Source organism: Anser anser (genome assembly GCF_964211835.1).
Source record: "Anser anser genome assembly, chromosome: 1".
Lineage (NCBI taxonomy): Eukaryota > Metazoa > Chordata > Aves > Anseriformes > Anatidae > Anser > Anser anser.
The window spans coordinates 16,845,780-16,871,921 of record NC_139720.1 but is presented as its reverse complement, the minus strand read 5'-3'; the positions used below and the strand labels follow the sequence as shown (position 1 = coordinate 16,871,921).

The window sequence follows — 26,142 nt, the reverse complement described above, 5'->3', positions numbered from 1 at the left end:
AGAAGAGGAAACATCCGAACTTCACCGTGCTTACTTCAGTTTGTAAGACAGATGTTCACCTTCGGGCATGTCAGAAGGGAGACCCAATAACGGAGGAAGTATCCACTGACAGGTGAGCCGTGATGGACTAAAATGCAGCGTGGGGTGGCTGCTGCAGAGCCAAAGCAGCACCCAGCAAAGATGTGCCCACACAAACACAAGCAAGCACTCACTCAGAACTGGAATGTGTTAAGTTTTAGACAGAAGTCCATATGTACACAGCCCGAGAAACACATACCCATGTGACTCAGTGTCTAATGATGACAATTCCTAGGCATGTGCATCCTGCAAACCGAGTCATAAATCCCTTAATCACGGGTCAAAAGATGTACCAATGTCTGCATTGACGGGATCAGGGAAAGAGGGCTGAAGCGTCTGTTGTTGTTTTTTTAAACTGGAAACGTCAGCTCCTGCGGAAGGGCAGCAGCACTCAGAAAAGCTGCATCACCAGGGACTTACAGTGACCTCTAGGACCTGCATCCAGAGAAGAGAAAAAACACACACTCAAAATTAACTTTAAAAGTTACTTATTTTTTTTACTGCATACAAGGAAATAAAGACTGGTTGGCATCAGTCCCTGAGACACCTGGAACAAGCTTTACTCCAAGTCTGATGCACTCTTGATAGCATATTTATCTAGGACAGGCGACGCATTCTCAACGGGTGCTCGCAAAGAACTCGCTGCAATAACTCGGGATTTGTAAGAAGCTGCCTCTCAACTGAACTTCAGTTTCCGTTAAGATGAAGACACAGTTGTCAAACTAAAAGCAAACCAGACAACCGTAAGCATTCTCAAAGCATGTTTAAAAAATACCACTATCCAACAGAGCCAGCGGGTTTCTTCCTCATTAACATGGGTAAAAATTGAAGACACGTGGTGACCCGAGATGCAAACAGAAATAATTTTTCAAATGCAACTGAAGAAGTTAGGAGTCTTTACCTTCCACTGCTCTCAGAAGCAAAGAACCGCATTGTCAGTCATATAAGCATCTCTGAGGAGCTGGTCTCGTAAGCCAGGAATTAAATCTGCTACTACCGGAGCACACAACAGGAGAAAGGTTTGGGTGTTACAGGGAGGAGGGGGAAAAGAGCAAGAAAGCCACAAATAAGGTACTTATTACTAACCACAAATAAGGTACTTTTGATTTGCATTTGATCGCTACCCTTTAGCCAAGGCAAGAAGATCTACTGTGCAAGGGAAACTGTACCACTAAGACAAAGAAAAAACCTAGTCCTTCCTCTCTGCGAAGACTGCAGAGATTGTTAATATTTATGAAGCCTGAAGTGCCTTCAAAGACTTCTTACTTCATTTCCTTATGTCGTAACAAAAAGCAGCACTAACTCATTTCATTTTAAGGTAAGATCACCACTGAAATCTTACTGTTTTAATAAACTCTGACCTCCCAGGAGACACATCTTTGCTTTGCCCCCCCACATCCATACGCCTGACAACGACCATGAGATAAAAAGAGAAAACTTGCATTTTTCAGAGACTTTAGAGATCAAAACACATAAACCCTGACATCATCATCCAAAAGCTAGGTTTAACGGCTGTATTACCATGCACAGGTTATTTCATAGATCAGCTCACAAACGTGCAAAGCCTGGATAGTAGCAGAGAGAGAATCTCTTTTGAAAGGCCCTGATGAAGCAATACTGTCAGAAGCTTTTCCTCCAGTCAAGCTCTGTGTCATGAAAACAACGCATTAGAGGAAGTCATCTCTGCTTCTGCAGTATGGATCCTGCCGTGCAGGCAGGATTTAACCCACAAAAATAAAACCATGTAGGGAAGAAAAGGAACCAGTGTTGCAGAAGAAAGCTAGAAAATTGTATACATTATCTGGGCCTGGCACAGTCAGCTTTGGACAAGAGGGCCTGGAATTCAGGATGGCAGATTTTCTGCACATAGTACTGGGGTCTTCTGGTAATAGCCAGAGCTTTGGGAACTCTAAAGTTAGAGTAACACTGATAAGCCTGACAAATACCGGGGCGAGGAGAGGGAGGAAGAGACCTGGACCAGCCACTGAGTAGCTACTTAGCTGTAAACAAACAAACAAAAAAAATCAGCAAGGTACTCAGACATTGCTAAATAGCATTTATCTTCCAGACCTATAAGAAACAAAACATCACAAAATGTGATCTGTTATTTCTTAAATAAAAAGACAATCATCATAAATCTTTTAATGGAACCATATGTTACACAAAACACAGTCTCATATCTCCCAGAATAGGGATGACTGATTCAAAACTAAAGGATGATTTTTCCATCATCACATGATGTGAGATGGGGTCACTGTTAATTTTCCAGCAGATCTGCCGTTACTTTGGAGGTCAAACAGTTGATGTTGCTTCTTAGTTTTGAAGTCTCTGTATTAAAGAGTGAGTTCTGAAGTGCCAAATGATGCTGAAGACACCGCACACATACGGAGCATTACGCACAATGTTTCCTGTTCCAGAGGTGTGCCTGAATCTAACAGCAACACCAATCGCTTTTCAAACGCTGCAGAAGCTTCCTTACCAAAATAAAATCCATTTTCCCCCCCGAGGCTGCTATTCTCAAACAATACCGAATGTCTGACGTCCGATATCGCATGCACGCATTCTTATAACGAACTTCAGTCGGTTTCCACACGCTCCGAGCATCGCACGCCGGGAGGAGGGGAACAGGCAGTGCCCAGCAGCTGCCCCTGCGCAGGCAAGAGGCTGCACATGGCAGGGAAATCGCACCTAGCCACGGCTGCTCCAGCCCCCTGCACGTTCCTCCCCAGCAGGGCTTTCTCCTCCGCCAGCCTCTCCTAAACCGGGTTCCCCTGAGGAGCGAGGAGAGGCTTTTCCCAGCTGCTGCCCTTAATTCCTCCCTCCCCCACAGGCATTTACGTCACCAGGCCACAGCGATGCTGCCACGGCGGGCAGGCTGGCGCGGGCAAGGACGGCGGTGAGAGCCTCGGTGCCACCTTCACCCGGCACCGAGGAGAGCCACAGGTACACCCAGCCCGCTGCAGCACCCCAGCCCCTTCAGCTGGCACCCCCTGACCCGCTGGGAATAACGGGGCTCAGTAGCTACAACTAAAAACGAACCCATCGGTCCAACGCTACCCAGGTTGGTCCTACCTGCCGCCACCCAGAACCACGTCCGAGAGGTCACCGGCGGAGCTGGACACACGGAGTGTCCCGTCCTCGCTCCAGTCTGGCATCGCAGCCCCAAACCACCTGTGTTACGGCGGAGAAGCGAGCCGAGCGAGCTTGAGGCCACCGTATGAGAAACGGTGGGACCTCGCTTGGACTTTCAGGGATTTTTGTGCAATCTGATATCCCGACACGATGAGTTAATTTCCTATTTTATCCATTTCACAACCAGGAGGTTAAAGATCCAGTACCAGCTGCAGAAGACGACAGGCTAGGACTAAACAAGCCCTCCCTTCGGAATGACTAGATATGACATTAAAAAAAAAAAACGGTTTAAGGCAGCTCACATCTCTAATTCTGAGGGACACAGCTACTCGTCGCACAGTAAAAATTAAGGCACGATACTGTCAGATAACGTGGAGCACAGATGCCCGGGATCCCTACTTATTAAATATTTCCCCTCCCCGCCTTATCTAAACCATTACTGGAAACGCAAAACCCAAGAACTAGCCCAGCATTTATTCCACGTTCGTACAAGCTTAACACAGCTACCCAGCCCAAAACTGCAGCCGCGGTAACGAAGCACGACACGGAAACAGGGCAAAAAAGGCTGTTATTTCCCCCAACTTGCCCCATACGTGCATCGAAGCCTCGTGACGGCCTATGGAAGTGGGCAGGAGGCCCAGGCTCGATGCACACAGCTACAGGGCCTTCCTGAAGGGCTGACAGCCCGGTCCATAATCCGGCCTTACCCCAAGCTCCCCGGGAGGCTGCCTTCCTGCTGCGCTGCTCCCATGCCTCGCGGCCCCACATCCGCAGGGCACCTCGCTGGCTACTGCGGGCGAGCATGTGGCTACCGACAGGCGGGCACGCCGCACCGCCCGGCAGGAGCAAGGCTCGCTTTCCACCCAGCAGGCAGCAGGGCGGCCGAGCGAGGCCCGATGGGGTCACCGCCACGCCATCACCCCCATCCCACACCACCACGAGCCGATCCCCGACCACCATCACGCCCCCCCCAACCCACCGCCACGGGGGGGGCGGCCGGCCAAGGCTGCGACCTCGGCCCCGGGGCTGTGCTTACAGCCCTCCTGCGTGCTCCCCGCCGCGGGCAGCCCTCGGGGGCGGCCTCCCTTTCCCCCGCCGGCCGCAGGCAGCCCCATCTGGGGCGGACGCCGGCCGCCCGGCCCCGCTCCTGCGAACAAAAGCCGCGGGGCAGGCTGCGGGCACGGCGCGGCGATGGAGGCGGCGGCGCCCGGCGCTGCCCCCCCGGGGAGGGAAGCTCCCGGCCGCGAGCCTGCCGCTTCTCCCCGCTCCGACCCGAGGCGGCCCCGGCGCGGCACTCACCCGGCTCGGAAATCGGAGCAAACTCTCATCCACGCTCCCCGCCGAGCCCAGGCCCCGAGAGCCGCTGGGCGCCCCCCGGGCGCGCCCGCTCAGCCCCCGGCCCTGCCCGGGCGGCAGCAGGTGCCCGTCCTCCTCCTCCTCCTCCTCCTCCTCCTCCTCCTCCTCCTCCTCCTCCTCCTCCTCCGTGCCCAGCTCCCCGCGCAGCCGCCGCTCGCCGGGGCCGCGGCGGGAGCCCGCAGAGGAGGCGGGGGCGGGCGGGGCGCTCAGCCCGGCCCAGGGGCGGCCGCAGGGGCGGCGAGCCCGAGCCCGGGCCCGGCCCGCAGCACCGGCACCGCCGCAGAGCCGGCCCCGGCCGCCGCCACCACCACCGCCGAGGCCGGCCGGCTGGCTGCCGGAGGCCCGGCTCGGCTCGGCCCGGCTCGGCTCGGCTCGGCCCCGGAGCCCCCCCCCCCGGAGCTGGCGTTGCGGAGGAGCGCAGACGGCCGGCAGGCAAGGTGCTCCGGGCCGGCGTGGTCGCGGCTGGGTGCGGAGCTGGGGCGGGCGGCGGGCGGCGGGCGGCGGGCGGCGGGCGGGGCACGGCCCCGCGGGCTGGGCTGGCCTCGGAGCACCCGCCCCGCAGAGCAGGCCCGCGGGACCGGGAGATGCTGCGGGGGCATGGCCGGGAGCTGTGGAGGAGACGCTGAGGGGGTACAGCCCTGAAGGGTGTGCATCAGTGTTGGGGGTACATCCCTGCTGGGGGTACATCCCTGCTGGGGGTACATCCCTGCTGGGGTACAGCCCTGCTGGGGTACAGCCCTGCTAGGTGTACAGCTCTCCTGGGTGTACAGCTCTCCTGGGTGTACAGCTCCCCTGGGTGTACAGCTCCCCTGGGTGTGTATCACTGCTGGGTGTACACACCACTGCTGGGTGTCCAGCTCTGCTCAGCATACAGCACTTCTGCATCACTGGCGCCTTCTCGCCAGCCCCGCTGTCTTCCACCGCTAAGAGACGCGAGGAGCCTCCGCTGCGAGAAGCCCTTTTCATTGACCATCCCTCACACGTCCCGTCTCCCGCTTCCCGAGACGCAGGCGACGTGGAGCGGAGCAGTCGCCTTGCAGCATCACACAGTTTTGTAAGGGATTTGTCTCTGCCTCATCGCATGCCTCTAACAGAAGGGACCGAGCCCCCGTGTCCTGTGCAGTGCCCCCCGCCAGCAGGGAAGGGGCGAGAGCTCCGTGCCATTTGCACTGCGGGTTTTCCTGTGTGCAGGGTGCTGGCGGCGTGCCGCGCTGACCGCCATTCTCCCGTCTCACGTCATCTCGTGCCCTTTGCTCGTGTGATGCCTCTGTAACTTTTCCCGAGATCGAGAATTTATGAATCGAAGGACGGGGGAGTGGATCCGTGTGGAGGCTGAGTCAGATCGTGAAAAAGCGAACGCCACGAGTGTGCAATTGCCTATCGCATTTACAAACATGGTTTCATTCATCCCCATATGTTGCTTCTGTTACTACTAATAAAGCTCTGGTTTCTCAGGCTGCTGCTGCCCTGGGAGCACTGTTTGATCTTCCCGGGGTTTTACTCTATAGCCTGCACAGTGTTTTTGTTATAGCGTGCTCTTTTCCCAGTGAGGTTCTGATTACCCTGAACACATGCTAATCACAGAAGGAATTTGATAATAGCAATGTGCTTCCCACACCCTCCTCTTGTGTTCCTATTATTTGTGGTGCAAAGGAGTGACGGTTTGGTTACCAGCAGCAATTTTTCCCTTTGTACTGGCAAGATTTGCCAATTATGAAAGCAAAACAAGCCTTTTCCCTGAGCGTGCACCCTTCTTAGCTTGGTATTTCTTTCCTTAAGCTGCTACTGATACCCAACTCCTTCATGGTGATTTTGGAGCTGCAGGAAATCTAGATTTGTCTACTGGAATTTTTCTACCGAAGCCTCTAGACGCAAAGGGAGCCAGAGAGCAAGGTCTGCTTCGGGCTTAATGGTGTCTAGGGTTTTATTCCCCGACAGGGAGGTGTAACTGCAGGGTGTACGTTAATTAATTTAATCCAACATAGGGATGGAAGAAGGATTGTAGGGGAAGAAATACATTTCTTAAAGTTTCAAATGTGAGATTTAAATGGGAATTTCAGTAACCTTCGTGGTTCCTATTTTAGGCAAAAGGCGACAATCCAGCAGCATGGTATCGTTCGTCTTCTCCAGGGCCTCATCGTTACTCTCCTTGGTTTTAGCCTTTCACTTCCCAAGGAGCGACTTTGTCCCTCGCTGGGGCAGCCTCACCTCTTCCCTGAGGCTCCAGAAGTGCTCTTCTGGGCGGTCTTTTTTCCTCCAGCTGCTCATTTCACATCTCAGCTGTACCAGGCCTGTCTTACTGTGCCCCTCCATGTCTCTCTTCTGTATGTCTTATTTATCATTCAGTATTTCTGTCTTGCCAAACAACCTGCTGGTCACTGTATCTTCCCCTTTCTCTTTGCTTTTTGTCCACCCATGCCTTTTCTCTCCTTTTTGTCCCATTTCATGCATCCTCCCCTCCTATCTTTTTTTTTTCCTCCTCTGGCCTGTTTTCTGTTCCCTGTCTTACTCTCTCCTGTCTGAAATCTCTCTTCAGTCCTTGCTTTGTCCTCCTCTTAACATTTTTTCCCCCACGCTGTTCCTTTGTTCACTGTCCCTCTCCATCCCTTCTCCGAACTTCCATTTACATATATATATGCCTACAGACACGTATGTGTACTCCACTCCAGATCTTCCCTTCTCCAGCTGAAACAAAGGAATGACTCATGCCGATATCCGAGCCTATTGCATCTCTTTCACAGGGCTGAAACACTCTGCTCTTTGCCCTTCCTCAAATACGCATTATCAGGTAGACGGAAGAATTAACTACGTGGGAAATGTGCCTGAATTCAGGAGTGAACTTGGGAAGGCAGCTTGTTCAGGCTGAGCTGTAAGCAGGAGCCCAAGGAATAATGGAATTTTCTTTGCATTTCTAAATCTGGTTTCAGTAATGAAAAATCTATAATACTAAATAAGGGACTCTGCTCTCAATTTAAATTATTCTTTGAAACCTGGACTGACCCAAAATAAGACCAAAAGATGTTTTTCTTTCTCTTTTTTCCCCAATTGTCCCGTTTTATACCTTTATTAAGCCACTTTTGTGCAGCTGTTATGAGAGGGAAGTGCTTTTTTCCTCATCAAGGCTGAGCTCTGCCCCCGAAAAGGGCTCTGTGTGGGGTGGTGAGACTGGGATCTTGGCTCGCCAGCTTCCCTTTTTTCTGGAGCCAGGGAGAGAGGAGGGAAATGTGACTGCAGGATCATAGGCGTTGGATGGAAGACAGAAGAACAGATGCATTACCCAAAAATGCTATTTTAACCTCAGGTGGTGGGGGGGTGGAGTTGTTTAATAATATGTCTCCTTGGTTTTCACTGCAGACAGCATCCTGGGGATCAAGGGCAACTGTTACATTTTGCTATTGAAATAGGACTCTTAATTTTGGAAAATCTGATTTATTAATTAAACTATTTTTTTTTCTCTTTCAAAGAGCATAACACTAACTGGCTGGAACGAACACAGCTCCATCCCACGGATCCCACCTCCGCCTTCTGGCAGCTTACCTGACTCATAAAGAGAGCGGGGGATTTTATGTGCCACCTACCTCAACTCAACGTTTTCCTTTGTGGTGAGAGTTAATCACCACTCTTGTCATATTATTGCACCGACCCTCCTGAAGATACGAGCTGTTGGGGGTGATCATTTATCTTTTGAACCATCCTGAAAACTTCTTGTAGAATAGTTGTGGTGGTTTTTTTTGCTTGTTTTTGTTTTTCTGAATTCAGTGAGAATAGATTGGTGGTCCATTGCAGTAAGTTTTTGTGTGCTAAGTGTTAAAAATGGCAGTTTATTGGGTTTACTCCAGGATCAGGGAAGAGAGAGCTTCCACTTGCAGAGGACTTGACTCTGATATGAGACGTGGAGAGTTGAGATGTGTCAGTGGAAGGGGAGGTCCTTCCCCAAGGTAATCCCTGCAGGAGGAAGAAGCTGTGGTGTTGTAGCCATGATGATTAAGGATTTTTGTTTTGAGAACAAAGGTGATGTTTGTATTAGATCAACCGCCAGAGTTGGAAAAATGGACATGCTTTTGGGCACAAAATCTTTCCATATAACCCATTTGTACAACCTATATAGCCCTCTCACTTGTGAGGAAAGCAATTATAAGTAGTAGGCTGATCTTTTCCAGGCAGACAATGCTGCAGGAAAGAAGGCATATAGATAGCAACGAGAACAAGATGCAAAGATGGCAGTACAATGAATACAGTCTGTGCGGGAGGCAATGGAAGAAAGGGGAGGGAGAACTGAAAATGCACCTTCAGCACGATTGGTTAGCATTACAAAGAGGACGTGAATTAGCCTAGAAGGTGAGAGGACGCTTGAGCAGAAAAGTGTGTGATGTTTTTGCAAAAGAAGTTGCTGAAATGAGATACAGGAAGGCCAGAGAAGAAGGAACAGTTGGGACCACTCTGGATTTCAATGCTTTAAGAAAAATCTCAGTGTGAGGAAGGGCCAGAAAAAGCAAGGAGACAAAAAGAGTCTCCTTGTTCGTGTGCCACAAGGTCAGGCAGCATCAAGGAACAGGAATACCAAAAGAAGTGAACAGTTAACAAACGTGGATGAAGGAAGGGTAAGGATGTTGCTAAAATATCAGCAGAGAGGGAGAAGTGGCACCTTGTCCTCTGTGGAACCTGGAAAATGATCGGGCATCAAGTGGGGTGCTGCAAGACAGGAGGCAGTGAGCGTCCTGGGGTAGGCAACAGGAGAGCATCCCATCAGCATTGAGCCATCTGACCACCCCAATATAAACACAGGCTATTTCCATTCTTGATGTGTGTAGGGCTTAAAATGCACTGCAGATACAGAAGCTGTGTCCTGAAGATAGGAACGCTGCAGCTGGCTCCCCTTTCCTGTCCTCCACACCTCTCTTCTACACCAAAATTAATTCCCCTCTTCCATCCTCTCATGCAGGGTGGGTCCTCAGCCCAGCTCTGATCATTTTTCTTATTGATTGTGCCTGGTTAAAAACTGGGGCAGAACTCAAGGGCTCAGGAGTCCCCCATAAAGACGTAGTTCTCAAAACAGAGGCATTAATGAGCTCTGTGGGGTGAGTGCTGGGAGAGGCACCAGCGGCGAGGAGGAAGAGCAAAGGGTGAGCTGTTCGCTGGAGGAAGAATCAGCTTGGGAAACCACAGCAGTGGGGAAACTAAAGGTGTGGAAGCCTCAGGAAGAAAACGAGCGTAGGAGGATGGAACCAGGGCTGGTTAAAAATAACAGTATGGTACAGATAATGTGACATTTTAAACCTGCTGCCTTTGAAAGCCCTTTTGTGTTTTGAAAAGCAAGTCTTTGTTGAGTTGTTAATTGCTGCTTACCAGCCAGGACCGCTCGCATCTGGGGCAATCACTTTGTCCACCAGCCCCTGTTTTCTTCACTGCTGCTCTGGTGGTTGCTGCTGAGCCTTCAGCAGGGAGCTCTTTGCACTTTTTCCTGACACAAGTACTGATATATCCCTAATTATGCTTTGATCTCTTTGGGAGAAGTTCACCTTTTCCAGCTTGTAGTGACTAGCACGCTGACTCTACTTGATAATACTGACCACTACGTTAGGGCAGAATTAAAACACCATTAAAACACTATTCACAGGCAGGTTGTACGGTGTGGAATTTGGGCGAGAGCTAACCTGGCCTGAGACACAGTTTTTCCAATGTTTCTGGGGAACTACAAGTTTTTCAGCCCCATGGCTGTTCAAAAGTCAAAGTAGGGTGTTAGTCCCTGTACAAATGCCACGTGTTGAATGGGACCGAGTGGCTGCAAACCTCCTGGGGCTTTGAAGCTCCTGGCACTTAAAATGGGTGTGAGAGAAGGAAGGAAGGAACGATAAAGAAAATAATAAGGAGAAATGTAATGTGAAGGGCCTCTTTACCTTTTAATAACAGTTCTTCAGTAGCACAGCAATATGGAACAGAAGGGGATCGTCTGGTTATTGCAGAGCAGGTACTTGCCATTGCCAGAGCCATATCCTAGAAATATTTAAAAAAAAAAAAAATTATCAGATTTAGTCTTTATGGAAGATACAGGTTTCTTCATCTCTGCCCTCTTCTCTCTCCCCTCCACTTCTGTGGAGGATCCTACTTCCCATCTCCCGTGCGAATCTATTTGTGACCATTTTAACGCGATTCATTGTCAGTTCTTCTGGCGGAGTTTGCCTTCGCCTTAAATAATTCTTGCATCCTTAGCCTTCCCCCTGCTCCGTCTCTGCAGAGCAGGCAGCTCCCCTCCCAGTGGCGCTCTGCTGCACTTCACGGGCCGCGCTTTCCTCGTCCCCTGCCCTAGAAGAGGCTCGCCTTCCCCTGCTGCTGTGCCTAGAAGATGACCTCTAGCACTTGGATGACTCCCGGCTGTGGCAATGTGAGCTGCTGGCTGCAGCAGAGCAAGGTGTCGGCAGCCCTGGCTGGTATTCCTGATTCTCTTGCTGCGTGACGCGAGGTCTGGGGAAGGACGCTGATCTTTGTTTCCCTGCAGGCGCCGATGACAGGCACACGTCTTCATTTTACAGTAAAACTGCTATAATTGTGCCGAATTTATTATTAATATACACATTACGGACAGACATTACAGCATTTTGAATACTCTCTTACAATGAAATCTGACGCTTTCGGCTTGTGGCATGTCATGCAGTCCCTGTGAGCGTACGTACCTGTTTGCTTTACAGATTCAACCCACGAATCCTGCATTTCCACGCTGCATTGCTGGGCACCCCTGCTTTACAGCAGTGATGAAGCAGCTTGCACATACTCCTGGCTTTTTCATTAATTGCACGCTTTCCAATAATTTATTTTTTTAAGTATTTTCAGGGCTTGCTGACATGTGGAGGCACAGGCGCTGTAACCAGAGGACTATCATTGAACTTGGAGACTCTCGTTTAGAAAGAATGTGGGTCATGATTGATTACATCTGCGCACGTCATGCCCTCGCTCGGCTCTGTCTCTGCACGTGGGGGAGAGTTTGTGATGCTCACTGCCCAGTTCCATGGAGCATAGACCTACATACAGGGCAGAAAGGCTGTTAACATTTTTGCTAGGCTTCTTTCAGCCATGCCAAAGGGGCTTGGTGTTGTGATGCACCCATCACATCGCTCTTAAAACCCTCATCGCCTTGGTCTGGTCTTCAGTTTAATCTGAGAACGTAGCTATCCACTTCCCCATGGTTTTATATCCACACGTATTATCCCCAATCAGTGTGGTTTGGCCACAGTAAACATTTTGGGGTTTGATCCCTGCTCTCCTTTCTTTTTGCTATGCAAATCTGTAGCAGATAGAGAAGGTCACAGAAACCTCCTAAAACCCAGGAACGGGGCTCGTAGGAGTAAGAGGTGCCGCATATGTCTGCGTCGGTTCCCACATAGCTCCTGTCTCAACTCAGAAGCAGCTCTCATCTCCTGGGCTTTCTTATTCTCTCTCTACCACCCACGCTCCCCTTATGGCCGGCAGGTGATGGGCTGTAACTTTTCATATTTTTGGCCAAATGTGCTAAGTTAGCACATTTTTAATGGATGCCATTTTCAGCACCAATGAAAATAGTCTCAAATTTTGGTAATTCTCCATTACTCCATAAAAGTTATAAGAACTGCCTTTAAGTAAACTATTTTTAAGACTTATTGCTATAGCTCCTTTAGAGACCATGGTTCCACTGTAGAAGGAGTTATTTATATACAGGAATCTCGGTGAGTATATGGTCTTCTGATTTTCCAGAAAAATGTGATCATGGTCAAAAATCAAGCAATTTTCCTTTTTTATAAGGCACAGAGCCTTTTTTTTTTATCTACAGTTCTCATTTTCAGTAGGATAGGGTATCATGGAGCAAGTAACCTTCCTGACATGTAACAGGTGGATAGCATTACAGAACCCAGTCACCTCTGAATTTTGTTTTACACCATTTCCAATCATCTGCACGTGGCAAATCACCGGATTTGTACAGCCGGTGATGCTGTCGGGTAGCTGAGCTGATGCAATGCCTTGCTTTCTTCTCCTGCAAAGCAGGATTGCTCTAGTTCAGGTTGAGATCATCTGCATGTTTGGGGTTTGCAGGCTCCGACCCTTGTGTGCTCGGAGCAATTTTGCTGCGTTGCTCGGATGACAGCAGCTAACCCCTGCGCCGAGACACAGGGGCAGGTCCAGATAAGTCAGAGTGGGATGTAAAGGGAATAGAAGGCCGCTGCTTAAGGAAGGGATTTGTGGCAAAAGAAGCAAATCTGTGGAACTTGAGAGGAAGCTTGTGTTGAAGTTTATGTTGCGTTAAGGCTTTGACTTGCTGATAAGCCCCCAGGATGAGAGCGAGCCTGGTTGTGTTCTCTGTTGGGCAGTTTTAGTACTGAGGGTACGGAGGATGGCTGTGATAATGTACATCTCTTAAACTGTGGCACTCTTTGTGGGAAAGCTGGCTGGAGTGCAATTGTAGCAGATTTCAGTGCTGGATATACTCTCTTTCCTTAGGTCCTAGAAGTCAAGTGTGTAGATCAGAGAGATTCTGAAGGAGGTAGCTAACAAGCGATCCTATGAAGAGCTGATAAAAGTCATGTTAAGTAGCTTTTTTATATACTCAGGTATTTATTTGCAGTAACAAAAGCCTGATAAAACACGGAGACTGATTTCTGTAAGCACTGAACCTCCTGGATTCCAGAGGAAATCCACATTGGCTGTTGGTGCTGAGCATCTCTAAACATCGTACTTGTGGCTTCAGACCCAGGTTAAACCCCCACTGACCCCAGGCATCTAATCAGAGAAAAACCAGCAATGTTTAGCCTTCTGACAGTCATTCCCCTTGCAGTACTGTGTCTCTGTTGGGCTCATGAATAACATTTTCTTTTCTTTAAAAACGCGGTGTATGTTCCTTACAGATAGCTCTGATCTATGGTCCTGCTCCTTCCTTTGTGCATAAGCATCTCTGATTAATGCTCCCACAACCCTGGGAAGTACTTGCATCTTTGGTAGAGGTAGCACAAGAAATTACAGCTCTTGCTGGTGTTCAGAAATACGTTTTCTAGAATTGTAACCAGAAATGCCTGCAAAGAACAGCAAAGTAAAGACTACTAGAAGGAGTATCTGGGACCGAAATCCCAAATAATGTGTTGCCACAAGCAGTGATGAGGAGCAGTCAGTTAGGTTGCTCGTGTATCTCCATGCTCCGTTCTGCCTGTATTTCTTCTAAAGCTGTAGGTCACTTCGAGCATGTGGTGCCTGTGTCTGGCAGTGAGTTGGAGCCTTGCTTTGGATATTAAAGGGCAGGGGCGTCTTCTGTTTGAATGTATTTTCATGGTAAGCATGAATGTCTTCAGTAGAATAATTGCGTGTGTGTCTCCAAAGTTAAAATTTAGCCTTTTAAATGATAACCTTACAGGAACAATCAACTAAAATGCAGCAGAGTATGTGGGATTGGGCATTATTACTGATACGGGATTACCTGGCGTCCTGACACCGACCTCTGCCCCTCCACCTATATAAGAAATCAGCCGTTTCAGATTAGTTTACCTTATCCTAGAAAACGACTTTGCTCATTACTTCAGACGAAAGCAAATGCTACCTCATCGTCACATGCTAGACAACACGCCAGGAGAAAAATCCTTTCCCGTCCAAAAGATGACTAGCAGCTTCTGCACCCGAGGAAGCACCACCGGTGGCTCACTGACTCATCGCGCTCCTGATCTGCTTTCCTACCTAGGCAAGGCTTGCGACCAAACAACCGTAAAATAGCTGCCTCATTTCTCAGTTTCTCAGATATTTTTCTCTCATTACTACTTAATGGCACCTGTTGGATCAGGGAGTTCTCGTTTAATAGCTGAGGTGGATGCCATGCGATGTAAAAGGAGGAGGGTTTGCAGAATTGCGCTGTTCCAGCACCAGTCGTTTGCTGACATCTGGTAATTTGTAAACTGTATTTAACAGATTTTCTGTCTGTGCTTTTGCAAGCATTTCTGAGCAGATGAAGCCGTTACAAAGCCTCCTATTTTCTGCAGAAACATTCTGTAATTTGTTGCCCTTCCTTGTATTCAAGAGTAAAACAAACAGCAGCAGCAAATTTCACTGTAGGTTTCTAGACCTGTAGGATCAAAACCAGGTTTTCTTTATTTTGTATCACAGGAGAAACCAAGGAAAGGGATGATAAGTGGACAGAACTAGCAAAACTTTCATACGTAAGGTGCAGAGTGAAGAGCAAGATCCCACTGGCTGTCATTTATTCTCACCAGGATTAAAATAGACCATCAGAAGACCAGCAAATATCAGAAGAATATTGGATGTCAGAAAGATGAGAGCTTGTTTTTTCCTACGTATGTTTATTTTTTTTTTCAGCAAAACATCCTAAGAACAAAGTGCCAATTATAGAATTGTAACCTTTATGGCTGATTAGTAAGATACAACAAGGGAGCAGTGCAGTGGGCACGGGGATTTACAGCGGATGTCACAGAGCTCAGCACTGCGAGGACAGCTTTTAAGAGGAAAAAAGAAAGGAAAATCCCAGTGCCATTTCTACCTCTGCATGAAGAGAGTTCCCAAAGGCCAGACAACGGTCCTTGTCATCCCTGCACAGGTTTTCCAGACTCAGCAGCAAGCCCAAAAATAGCAAAAAAAAATGCTGAAGGAGCTTCTCTGGCTGTCTAGCTATCAATATATTAGGCCTAGGGAAAACAGAGACAGCATCAGGCTTCACATGGGATTTCTCAGCAGGACTCTTCCATTTCAGATCCGAGAAACTGCAGTGATTTGTATCTTTGAATATGTTTTCAGCTCATTTTGCTTTTAATGATGCTGAGGAAAGGGGTGTCAACTGAAAGGAAGATGTATCTGCCATCCCTTGCTGCTCTGGTTTCTAGCAGCAGGCGGGCTGCTGCTTACAGCTTGGGACTGGCTGGAAGAAATGCTGTGGTCGATTTTGTTGTTTTTCTGAGGAAGCGAAAAAAAAAAAAAGCCAGCACTGATAACTGATTGCCTCACAGCATTAAAAGTAGCTGGAAAGGAAAAATGTGCCCGAAGACTTTCCTCAAAAGCCTGAGAAAATCTCACTTTGATCCTCCCAAGTGCCTGCTCTTGCATGGCCATACCCTGTGTCCCAAGGGACCCGGGTGGCCTGGACCTGGAGACCAGCATCGTCACCCCTCGTTAGGGGTGCTTGTAGGCGTCTCGAGCTGCAGTATCCCATGGGAGATGTCCGTCTGGGGAACAGAGCTCATAAAGCCTCTTCTAGATGAAAGGTACTTCAGTTTCCAGCAGCCACAGAACGAATGGCTGAGGCTGGAGGCACTGCTGAAGATCATCTGGTCCAGCTAGAGCAGGGTCAGCTGCTGCTAGAAGAAATGCAACTGTTTTCTTTTTTGTTTGTTTGTTTTTCTGTTTGTTTTGTTTTTTTAAGGTAGGCCAGTTTTCCCTCAACAAACTATCCTTACGGACACCTTGGGAATAATCCCACTAATTCCACCTTTATACCAGAGCAGCACCTGTCTGTGGGGCACCTTCGCCTGTTGACAGAACCGTCGGTGACACCGTGGGCCGTTACTGACATGAGTTATTTGGCACCTTGCAACCCCAGTCAGGCCCTTCGTGCTAGGCACTGTCCAAACAAATTGGAAGGCAGGCAGCCAGTTCCCAAAGAAGGGATTATTTAGCTGCTAAAACTGTATGCTGCAAAGAATTAGGTGCAGAGAAGCAATGACATTGAAGCTTTTGTGCTAATCGCTGAACTTCTGCATCCTTGCTCCTCTCGTTGCAGCCATAAATGGGAGAGGAGCGAGCTCCTGGCTGCGCAACCCAAGGGCTCCAGCAAGCTGAACAGGCAGAGCTGTCCTCTAAGCGTAACCTTTTCTGGAGACAAATGAAGTCACCCCCGTGCCTTTTATGTGCTGCATTCCTTCTTTAGAAGTTGCATTGCAGCCTGCTTAACAATTGATATGTATTTTAGAAGCACATCCTTTTTAAAAAGCATAGGAAGCAGTCGTTTCCATTTTTCAGTTGCAGTGTTTGTCAGCCAGGGAATTAGCTCAGGAGAAAAAGAAGCAAGTGTGCAATTATTTCTTGTCTTGGAAAAATGCCTTTCCATTGAAAAGACTTATCTTCAAGTCTGCAAACCAGAACAGTAGGGGATTTATTTTCCCAGTGTTGCTTCCCAAGTAGAGGAAGAAAGGAAGACAAATTTTGGTGTCACCTGTCACCACAGGAAGAAAATGCAGTGACTGAGTGGGCAGGCAGCAGAGTTTTAAGACACATCCTGTACTTTTGGGGCAATCCAGAACTTACCCTTGCAAATCCCTCCACTGGGAAAAACACTCTGAAAGAATTAAGAAGGGCGGCAGAGTCAAGCAAATAGGTTGGTGAAAATGATGTCTTTGGAGGGTTTAAAGAAAAGGTTAGAAACTGATCTAGGAGGGCACGGCTGCGTACCCCAAGTCCTCAGAGCAAAGTGCAGAGCTCCTGAGGTTCCTTCCAGGTGGACATTTCGGAGATGTTGGTGATAACTGTTTATCTGTATTCTCAAACTGAGCATTTTGCTGTGCCGAGTCCCAGAGTCCCCTTTTCCCTGAACATCCTGTGTGTCCCTAGGCGTGGGCTCTGTCAAGGTCTTTCAGCCCAGCTCAGCTGACTTGGCCATGAGCTTTGTCACGGTGTGAGTTCACCCGAAGGAGAGCTGCTCTCACAACCTGCCCATCCCCGTCCTCTTTCTGTGAAACTGATTTTCTTTTAACTTCAAAGAGAGTCAGCAAAATAGGTTGGTTTATGGTTGCCAGATGCAATAACCACATACAATACAAATACAGGTTTCCTAAAGCTAGGAAAAGATACTGAAGCCCATAAAGCAAAGCCAGCTAAAAGAAAGCACCAACAGCTTTCAATCCATTTGTGTTTTTTTCTGTTTGTTTTGTGTGTGTTTTTTTTTTCTTGTTCTTCATACCTGATGTTAGGATGTTGATTATTCCAGGGACTTGAGGGAGATTTATATGCATTTACCCGGTGTTATATTTTTAAATATTAGTGTACTTTAGGCACAAGCAGTTTGAGATGCTGGTGCAGTGAAGAGTTTGTTGTGTGCTTGCAGCCTGTTACACCAAGTTCTCCTGTGTCCTGGCCTTTTCTGCCTAGTAGGCCAATATCCCTTTTTGGAGTGACTGAATACTTGTTTTTGCAAGATGAAGCAAGGGCAACTTGAACAGGTCTCTTAGGCCTCAAAAAAGAACTCCCATCAATGGCAAGGAAGAAACTGCCTCGCTTGAGCAAAAACTCAATGCTGAGGATCACAGAATCACAGAACTTTAGGGGTTGGAAGGGACCTCCAGAGATCATCGGGTCCAACCCCCCTGCCAAAGCAGGTTCCCTAGAGCAGGCTGCCCAGGTAGGCGTCCAGACGGGCCTTGAATATCTCCAGAGAAGGAGACTCCACAGCCTCCCTGGGCAGCCTGTCCCAGTGCTACATCACCCTTACCGAGAAGAAGTTCTTTCGCATGTTGGTGCGGAACTTCCTGGGCTCCATCTTGTGGCCATTGCCCCTTGTCCTGTCCCCACAAACCACTGAGAAGAGGTTGGACAAATCCCTCTGTCTCCCACACCTCAGGTATTTATACACACTGATAAGATCCCCTCTCAGTCTTCTTTTCTCCAGGCTGAACAAACCCAGGTCTCTCAGCCTTTCTTCATAGGCAGGATGCTCCAGGCCCCGTATCATCTTTGTGGCCCTCCGCTGGACTGTCTCCAGGAGATCCCTGCCTTTTTTTGTGCCGGGGAGCCCAGAACTGGACACAGTACTCCAGGTGAGGCCTGACCAGGGCAGAGTAGAGGGGGAGGATCACCTCCCCTGACCTGCTGGCCTTGCTCCTTTTAATGCACTCCAGGATCCCATTGGCCCTCTTGGCCACCAGGGCACGCTGCTGGCTTGTGGTCAACCCGTCGTCCACCAGGACCCCCAGGTCCTTCTCCCCAGAGCTCCTCTCCAGCAGGTCGTCCCCCAGCCAGGATGTTGATGCCCAAGCTGGCTTCCAGATGAGGAGGTGTTTGGGGGGGTTGTCCTGAGCACAGAGTGTCCAGCAGACACGGGGCAGCAGGAGGGCTGTCTTCCCACCCCAGGGCCCTTCGTGGCGGCACATGCACTTCTCTGGTGTGCAGCCTCGGACGCTTGTAGGATAAACCCACCGGCAGTGGTCCTGTTGCTTGCCACGGCTGGATGGCAGCATCTCACCTGCTGAGGACTTGGAGGCATGAAGTTTTCTCACAGGGTTTGGAAAGAGGAGGCTGGTACCCACTGACTTGTGGGCACATTGATCCGCCTCGGCCTGCAGAGCAGAAGGTGTCTGCTCCCCCAGGGAGCATCCGGGAGCTTTTTATAGAGTTTGTTGCAACAGAGCTTGCATGTGATTGCATTTTCTTCCCAAATGCTGTGTCTGGCTTTGGTTGCAGATGTGGGTGATAGTGGAGAAACCAGGCATCTCGTTCCTTCCCAAGGAGGAGAGGCAGAGCTGAGCATGCAGTGACCACTTTGGTGCTGGCACTGCTTAGGTCCCTCTGTAACGCTCTGTGTGTGCAGCCCATATGTTACATCCCAGATTTCTCTCTCCTGTTTACTTCTACCCATCTGAGCAACCTGGGAGGTGTCCCTGCCCATGGCGGAGGGGTTGGAATGGGGTGGTCTTTGAGGCCCCTTCCAACCCAAACCATTCTGTGATCTCCTCAGGTGCCATCTGCCCTGAAGCTCCTTTTTCTTCTCTCGTCTCTCTCAGCCAACTGTCTGTAATTCATAGGTCAACTCTGAGGGGGGCACAGCCTCAGCAGGAGGCAGGAGACTACAGAGCATTAAAAGCCCAAGCCCCGGAGTGATGCTGGAAGCTGATCCTCCAGCAAAGCCTGGAGGGGACTTGCCTTCCAAGGGAGCACTCAAACACAAAGCCATTTGTATTAATAGACCAGGCTGCAACACAGCTGTTCCCTTGGCCCACATAGCAAAGTGCATGTAGATGTGTAGTAAAGAGGAGGCATCCCCTTTTATGACCGTTTTACATACTGTCTTTTTGTTGCCGCACTTCTCGACAACAGCAGTCAGCTAAAGGTCAGGGCCCTGCAAGTTGTGGCACAATTAATTAAAAGTCAGAGGGAGAATCTGGCATCTCTGGCATCAGCTGACCAACGGAGGCCTGCCCCCCCCAAAGCAGAAAGCACCAAATACCAAATAATTTCAGTCCACGTAACTTGTCTCAATCGACACGTAGCCCTAAAGCACTTTGATTTTTTTCCTCCTGTCCCCATTCCTTCTTCTCTGTAGGGTGATTCCTGCCACCTCCTCTAAGCTTTCCTACTCTGTGGTATTTTTGCTAGCTAACGTTAATGCTGAGAGATTCCAGTACTGCAGCTAGCTGGCTTAAATCTGTTCTTTTTATGTTCCACTGTAGTGCATGGTATAAACCAATAGAAGTACGGGCACTCTCAAAGTAAGCTTTTGTGCACATGTGGAAAAAAGAAGGAGCTATTGGAGTTTGTAGTTATTGTATAAAACACTTGAGCATTCTCATATAAAGGTGGCTGCAGTGAGATCTTCCAAGTGTCTCCAGCACATTCCAGAAAGACTTAACTTAATCCATGGTGCAGTTAATGTTTTCCCTGGAGCTTGAATGTTCCTCTCAGAAATATGTCCACCCCCAACCCATATTTACTAAGTAGATGCCAACTGGGTCTGGGTTCAGTGATGTTGACAAGGCCAGTGTCATGGGGATTTAAACAAAAAACAGCACAAAAACGTGCACAAAGCAGCATGGTTCTCAGCGGCAGTACAAAAATGCTTGCACAGGGTCACGGGGCATTTGTCTCAGATCCAGAGGTGCCACTGACTCAGCCTGTTCCATCTTTCAGCAGAATTATCTATCGTGTAGGAGAATAAAAACGAACCTGTTTTTTTGTTGTTGTTCTTTCCAAGCAGCTCTAAGGACTAGAGGAGAGAGCCCTCAGGATGCCAGAGCCAGCCAAGTCCACTTCTGCCCCCAAAAAGGGCTCCAAGAAAGCCGTGACGAAGACCCAGAAGAAGGGCGATAAGAAGCGGCACAAGAGCAGGAAGGAGAGCTACTCCATCTACGTCTACAAGGTGCTGAAGCAGGTCCACCCCGACACCGGCATCTCCTCCAAGGCCATGGGCATCATGAACTCCTTCGTCAACGACATCTTCGAGCGCATCGCCGGCGAGGCGTCCCGCCTGGCGCACTACAACAAGCGCTCCACCATCACCTCGCGGGAGATCCAGACGGCCGTGCGCCTGCTGCTCCCGGGGGAGCTGGCCAAGCACGCCGTCTCAGAGGGCACCAAGGCTGTCACCAAGTACACGAGCTCCAAGTAGCCGGACGCTGCCTCTCCAACGGGACCGTTGAGCACCGAACCCTCCGCACAGGCACAGGTAGGCAGCTATGACCTGGATGAACGTCACAGCTATTCTCCGCGGCAATGTACAGTCTTGGGATGGGCATTAGAAGCTGTCTAGCGGAAGAGGAGGCAGCGAGCTGGATGTCGGCTTATTTTCATCGGGGGTTCAGGACGTGCTACAGGTTCTGCACGCTGCACCTCAGGCGATGCTGGTGGAGGAGGCCTCTGCTTTCACATCTCATCTGAAGGACTGGCTGCACTATATCCAAATTCTCCTCCGTGCTTGGAAAACATGCATGTGTGGCGCCGGCAGGGGAGGCTGGCCACTCCAGAGATACTGTCTCTGAAGTCTTCCTGGCTGCTTTCTTACAGTCATCCGAAATGGGCACCAGGGAGTCGGCGCTTGCATCCTCTCTGGTAGCCCAGCCCCAGCCCGTTGTACACAGCCCACCTGTGCAGGCAGAGGTGGCACTGACGGCCACAGCAACAGCCGGGCACAGTCCTCAGGCCGAAATCCATGCTGATCCAGCAGAGATCTCTGCTTGGCAGCGGTGTGCGAGGCCTCTTTCAAAGATGCCGTGATCATACCACGCGCTGCTCCTCCTCCTCGCTCCTGATGGAGGAGGGATGAGCAGGCTGGTGGCGCAGGCACGCGTGTCCTTGCCCGCCGGGATGCTGGAGCCACCAGCTGCCTCCCAGCTTGTGCCAAAGCATACGGGTGGGCAAGGGGAGTGTGGGACCACCTCCTGCCGCTGCTGCTTTGCCTCTTCTAAGACCTACTTCGGTGTGCAAGACATTGCTAATGCTGCTTCTTTTTGGAGACTTTTTTTCTGCCTGTGCACTCCGTGTTCACTGTAAGGGTGGACACGGCGCGGTGGTGTCCGAGGGGGGATGCTGCACTCATCTGCTAGCAAGCAAAGCAAAAACTGGGGCTGGGTGGATATGTAGGGACACTTAAAGTATCACGGCATCCCAGTGGTGTTTTATGGATTAAATCCTTTTGAGCTAATTCAGATATTCCCCTCCTCTTCTCAAAGTCCACAGTAAGGTGAGCAATAATAAAATCCCAATAAAAGCCATAGAGATTAGTGGAGGAACGTCTCGGTTACAAGTTTAGCATGCAGGGACTGCTGGATAGCAGAACAAGAGCTTGTGTAGAAGTGGTGTGAAGCTGGAGCTTCCTACTCAAAACACAAAATTAGCCAACATTTTTAAACAAAACTATCAAAATCTCCGGTGGGCTGTAGCACTTCAGATCAAAAATATGCATGTCTTTAAAATAACAACTGCTCTTTGCAACTTGTTCTGTAAATAAAAAGGGCAGCAAAGATACAGGTTCCAGAACTAAGTGCAAGGTCTCTCCAAAATCCAAGACACCATTTTTAATCATATGATAAATTCCTACCCCTAGATATACCTTGTAATACATCCCTCATTTTTTCCTGCTTTGGTCCCCATCTTACCCTTTGAGAGTGATGGTAGCCCTTGACAAATTCACGTTGCTTTTGGAGATGCAGAATTCTGCTTTCAGCCACATTTCATACAGTAATTGCAGCAGGATTCACTAGCGGTATCTTTCAGAAAGAGCAAAAGCCAGGTCTCAAGATGGTGGCACCCACAACAAGCAGCTCCCAGCAGTGGCATCTGTATCTAGTAGCAGAAATCTGTCATCAGTCTGAACCATTGGGCCATCACGCTTCGGAAGGGACAGCCTAGCACTTCACTTCACTTCCTTTTCTTTTTTTTTTCTTTTTTCTTTTTTCTTTTTTCCAGTTAAAATGTCAAAATCAGATACCAAAGATGAAAATGTTCCTGCACTGTCACACGTGCACTGCTGAGCCACTGTCATTCTCCCACCAGAAATCAGAAAGCAGAGGATGCAGAAGGGGAATACATGAAGCCAAGCGCTGGTTGGCGGCACTGAAGCTTTCTCCTCCAGTCCCTAGGAGCTGCAAGTCGGAAACCATCCCTTCCAGGGCTGCACCTCAGCGCAGGAACTGTTCCAGTTCCAGCGATGTGTGCACGCCGTGGCCCTGTCCCAGTGCTGCCCAGCACATCTCCTACACCCTCACTCTGCCAAGCAAAGCAGGGTCCCGCTCTGGTCCCTGCAGCTGGCACAAGCTGCTCGCTGCGAGGAGTCACAAAACATCCCTGAGGGGGCAGGGGGACAAGGCTGGGCTCCCAGGTGAGAGCCGACCTGCAGGTAGTCACAGCACTGCTCTCGTTCTCCTCCCTGTGCTGTGCCACAGTCGCCACTCTTCATTTCTGGAGGCTGTTCCAGGGAGAGGAGAAGTGGCAATTTAAGACCGCAGAAATACTTGAAGACTTAAGGAGGGTGTTTATGTTGAAGCCAGGTGACTGAGGCTGATCATCTCCATCCATTTAGAGGTTAGGCTGTCGTTTCACACATAATTTGCTCTTCACTCTCCCTTCATGTCACTTTTTTACTTGCCCCTGACAACGTGGAGAAGAGGATTGAGGAAATGATCCAGGTTAAAATGAATAAAAGTAGTTTTTTGTTTGTTCGTTTGTTTTACTTTTTTTTTCTCTCTCTTGCAAGCTTCATTTTAACCCAGTTCTGGTGTCAGGTCTGATTTGTCACACCGACACTTGTGCCAGCCAAGGGAAGGGCTGATCCAGGAAAGGCAAGGCTGGCATAAGCTAGGACTGCCTCAAAAGCACTTGTGAAATCAATGGCCTTAGTGCTACAGGACAAGTGGAAAAAGGAAATCTGCGGCTCTTGCAACCTGTGCAGGCTCACAGATCACTTTGATGGGAATCATTTCGACTGGGATGGGCTTGGACTGAGCCTTAAAAGTGGAGACAATAGCAAATGTTCTAAAAATCCAAAGATCGTAGCGTCAGTTTTCAACTTATTAAACTGAGGTGTGACATGTTCCACAGATCCCTGGTAAGGAGGTGTTCTGCAGAGGTGGGGGCTCATACTTCAGGATCTGTGCTTTTCCAAAATACGTCTTTCCAGCTCTGACCAATACAACAGCTGAACAATGAAGGTAATATACCAAGCCCCCCGACCCCACCTTATTCCAACTGCAACTCCAGAAGTATTTCTGGGACATTCCCAAGTTTTGACAATAAATAAAAAAAAAAATCAACTGCAGATTGAAAGTTAGAAGAGGAAACTGCAGAAGAATAACACTGCATTGATATTAACCCTGTGTTAACCCCCATGTTAATGGAGGTCATTGCACTAAGCTATTTGTTTTCATATACAATTTAGGAGAGAAATTTTTGCAGTAGATCTACTTGTGATTTTCCAGTCGACTTCCCTAAAGTCCACCCATCACAGCAGATCTAAGCCCGCAGAAGACCTGAGTGGCTGCGTGCTCGGGCTGGAGGTTTCCTCCCACTCGGGACAAATAGGTTTTGAGTCAAGCATGGGGAAAACACGAGTAGCAGCAGGTAGAGGACAAGTGCCTGCCCTGGAGGTCGCTGTGTGTGCTAGGAAGGGATGCCTGAACTGAGAGCAGGGTGGAGCCCAGCCCAGGACAGCCACGCGTGTCCTCCTGCCCTGGTGACAGGTAGCCCCCTGTCCCAGCGCCCCACCACACCACGCCAAGCTTGGCATGGCTTGTGCACAGCCCTGAGCCTTCACCCCGTCATAGCACCCTCCGACAGTTTACATCCAGAGCAAATTGTTTACAGGAAAAGAAAGACTGTGAAATAAAGCATAAAACTCACTTGCTACCAGGATCTGGGGGAGATCCCTCCGACTAGTACCGGGGAGCAATCTCTCCAGCTTGCTATCCATGCATGGTATCTTGTGGGCTTGTGTACACAGACTTTTTCTGAGAATACGTGTTACATAATGTATGATCTATGTTATATTACCATTGTTTTATGGCATATGTTACAGCTAATTATGTTTTCTGTTAAATGTATAAATAAAATATAAATGCAGACCTGATGAAAGTCAGGTGAGACACAGCTCTCAGACCTCTTTGCTTCTGCCACATCACGGGGCCCCCCAGCCCAATGTTTCTCACTCTCCATCGTATTTCCTTCAGTGTCTCAGGCTCGGGGAACCCAAGCAGTGCCCCAGCAGCGGCAGAGGGGATGGCACCACCTCGGTGACATCTGGTACCCAGCTTCTGCGACCCTATGGGGAGAGCCCGCCGCATCCCTGGGTGTTTTCCCTGCCATCCCAGAGCCACGGCATGGGGATGTCACCGTGAGTCCTCACAGGTGTGTCACTCACCCCTAACATCTGCGGGCGCCTTCTCTTCCAGCAAACCTGCCCAGGGCAGAGCTGAGCCAGCTCGTTCTGCTGCTGGTTCATCCATCTTCACCTGGGGGCGAGGAGGAGGATGGCAAAAAAGCAGCTTTACCTCCCACAGCCACCTCTGGCACCACACAGAGATGCTACACAGCCAGCTATGCATATGTATGATCTGCTGTGCCTGCCGTGAGCTGTGTCCCAGGGAGGGGACAGCTGCTGGTGTCACAGTGCGGAGCACGTTCAGGATGCTGCCACCAGCCACCCTGTTCCCAGTACAGGTTGCATCAAACCCACCTCTCCTTGCTGTACGCAGCCAGTCCTTGCCTGTTGCGTGCACTGCCCAGCACCTGTCCCATAAACCCCAAGGGGCAACACTTTCTCCTTACACAGACAGAAGCACCATGAGACTCTTGGGTTGGAAAAGTGTTTCATACACCTTCAGAATTTCTGTTTATCTGTCTCAGTGATCCCTGCTGCTAGAAATATCTTTCTTTGGACCATGAGAAGCTTGTAGGCAGCAAATATGGAATAAGATGTAGCGTCTGAAAACCCCAGGAAGAGAAAGAGCTTCCTTCTAAAGAATTATCCATAAGTACTCTCAAGTGAAGAGCTTATCCATCTGCTGGACATCAACATGATAATGCACTCACTGCAGTGGGAAATGCGTGTGCTTTGCCAATGCCACATGCTGGAGAAACGAGCTCAGACTTCAGAGGTGCTGTATAAGAGAAATCAGAGCTAAGGAGGTTCCAAGTTTCTCTAAAGACAGACTTGTAAGTTCAAGATAATTTGGGAAGAGTAGCACTTGGAGAAAACACCCCTTATAACTAACTGATCTGAACCTGGAGTATTTCCTTCCAAAGAAAGAAATTATGCTACTGCTGATACCCACGTTGATACCCCTTGGCAGAGCAGTACCCACAATGTGTTTTCATAACAGAGCTGGTACCTGGGCCTTGGGAAAACCCAGGTTACAACAGGTAGAG

General features: G+C 49.4%; 2 protein-coding genes across 9 annotated transcripts in view; one reads left to right on the top strand and one right to left on the bottom strand.

The window, feature by feature from the left end:
* GRAMD4 (GRAM domain containing 4) overlaps window positions 1-4,704 on the bottom strand; it is a 76,372-nt gene extending 71,668 nt beyond the window's left edge. The window contains exon 1 of the mRNA XM_083822426.1: window positions 4,510-4,704. Within this exon, the coding sequence (XP_083678552.1) occupies window positions 4,510-4,538 (29 nt within the window). The 5' untranslated portion in view covers window positions 4,539-4,704. The remainder of the gene's footprint in view (window positions 1-4,509) is intronic.
* A 137-nt stretch (window positions 4,705-4,841) lies between these two features.
* On the top strand, window positions 4,842-24,841 carry LOC310893451 (histone H2B 5-like). Of its 8 annotated transcripts, none has more exons than XR_014578994.1 (3): window positions 4,842-5,003; window positions 20,483-20,950; window positions 22,777-24,841. XR_014578994.1 is itself a non-coding variant. In XM_083822464.1 (3 exons), the coding sequence occupies exon 3, from the start codon at window positions 20,513-20,515 to the stop codon at window positions 20,891-20,893; it is 381 nt and encodes a 126-aa protein (XP_083678590.1). In that variant the 5' UTR covers window positions 4,842-5,003; window positions 8,031-8,168; window positions 20,483-20,512; the 3' UTR covers window positions 20,894-24,841. The 8 variants fall into 8 exon arrangements, 6 of the variants coding, with proteins under 6 accessions (XP_083678590.1, XP_083678592.1, XP_083678587.1 ...); XR_014578995.1 differs by having other exon boundaries at window positions 22,690-24,841; XM_083822464.1 differs by adding an exon at window positions 8,031-8,168 and having other exon boundaries at window positions 20,483-24,841.
* The last annotated feature ends 1,301 nt before the right edge of the window (window positions 24,842-26,142 follow it).

Excerpts from the sequence above, each read along its gene's own strand:
- LOC310893451 (XM_083822466.1), top strand. The coding sequence starts at position 20,513 with ATGCCAGAGCCAGCCAAGTCCACTTCTGCCCCCAAAAAGGGCTCCAAG.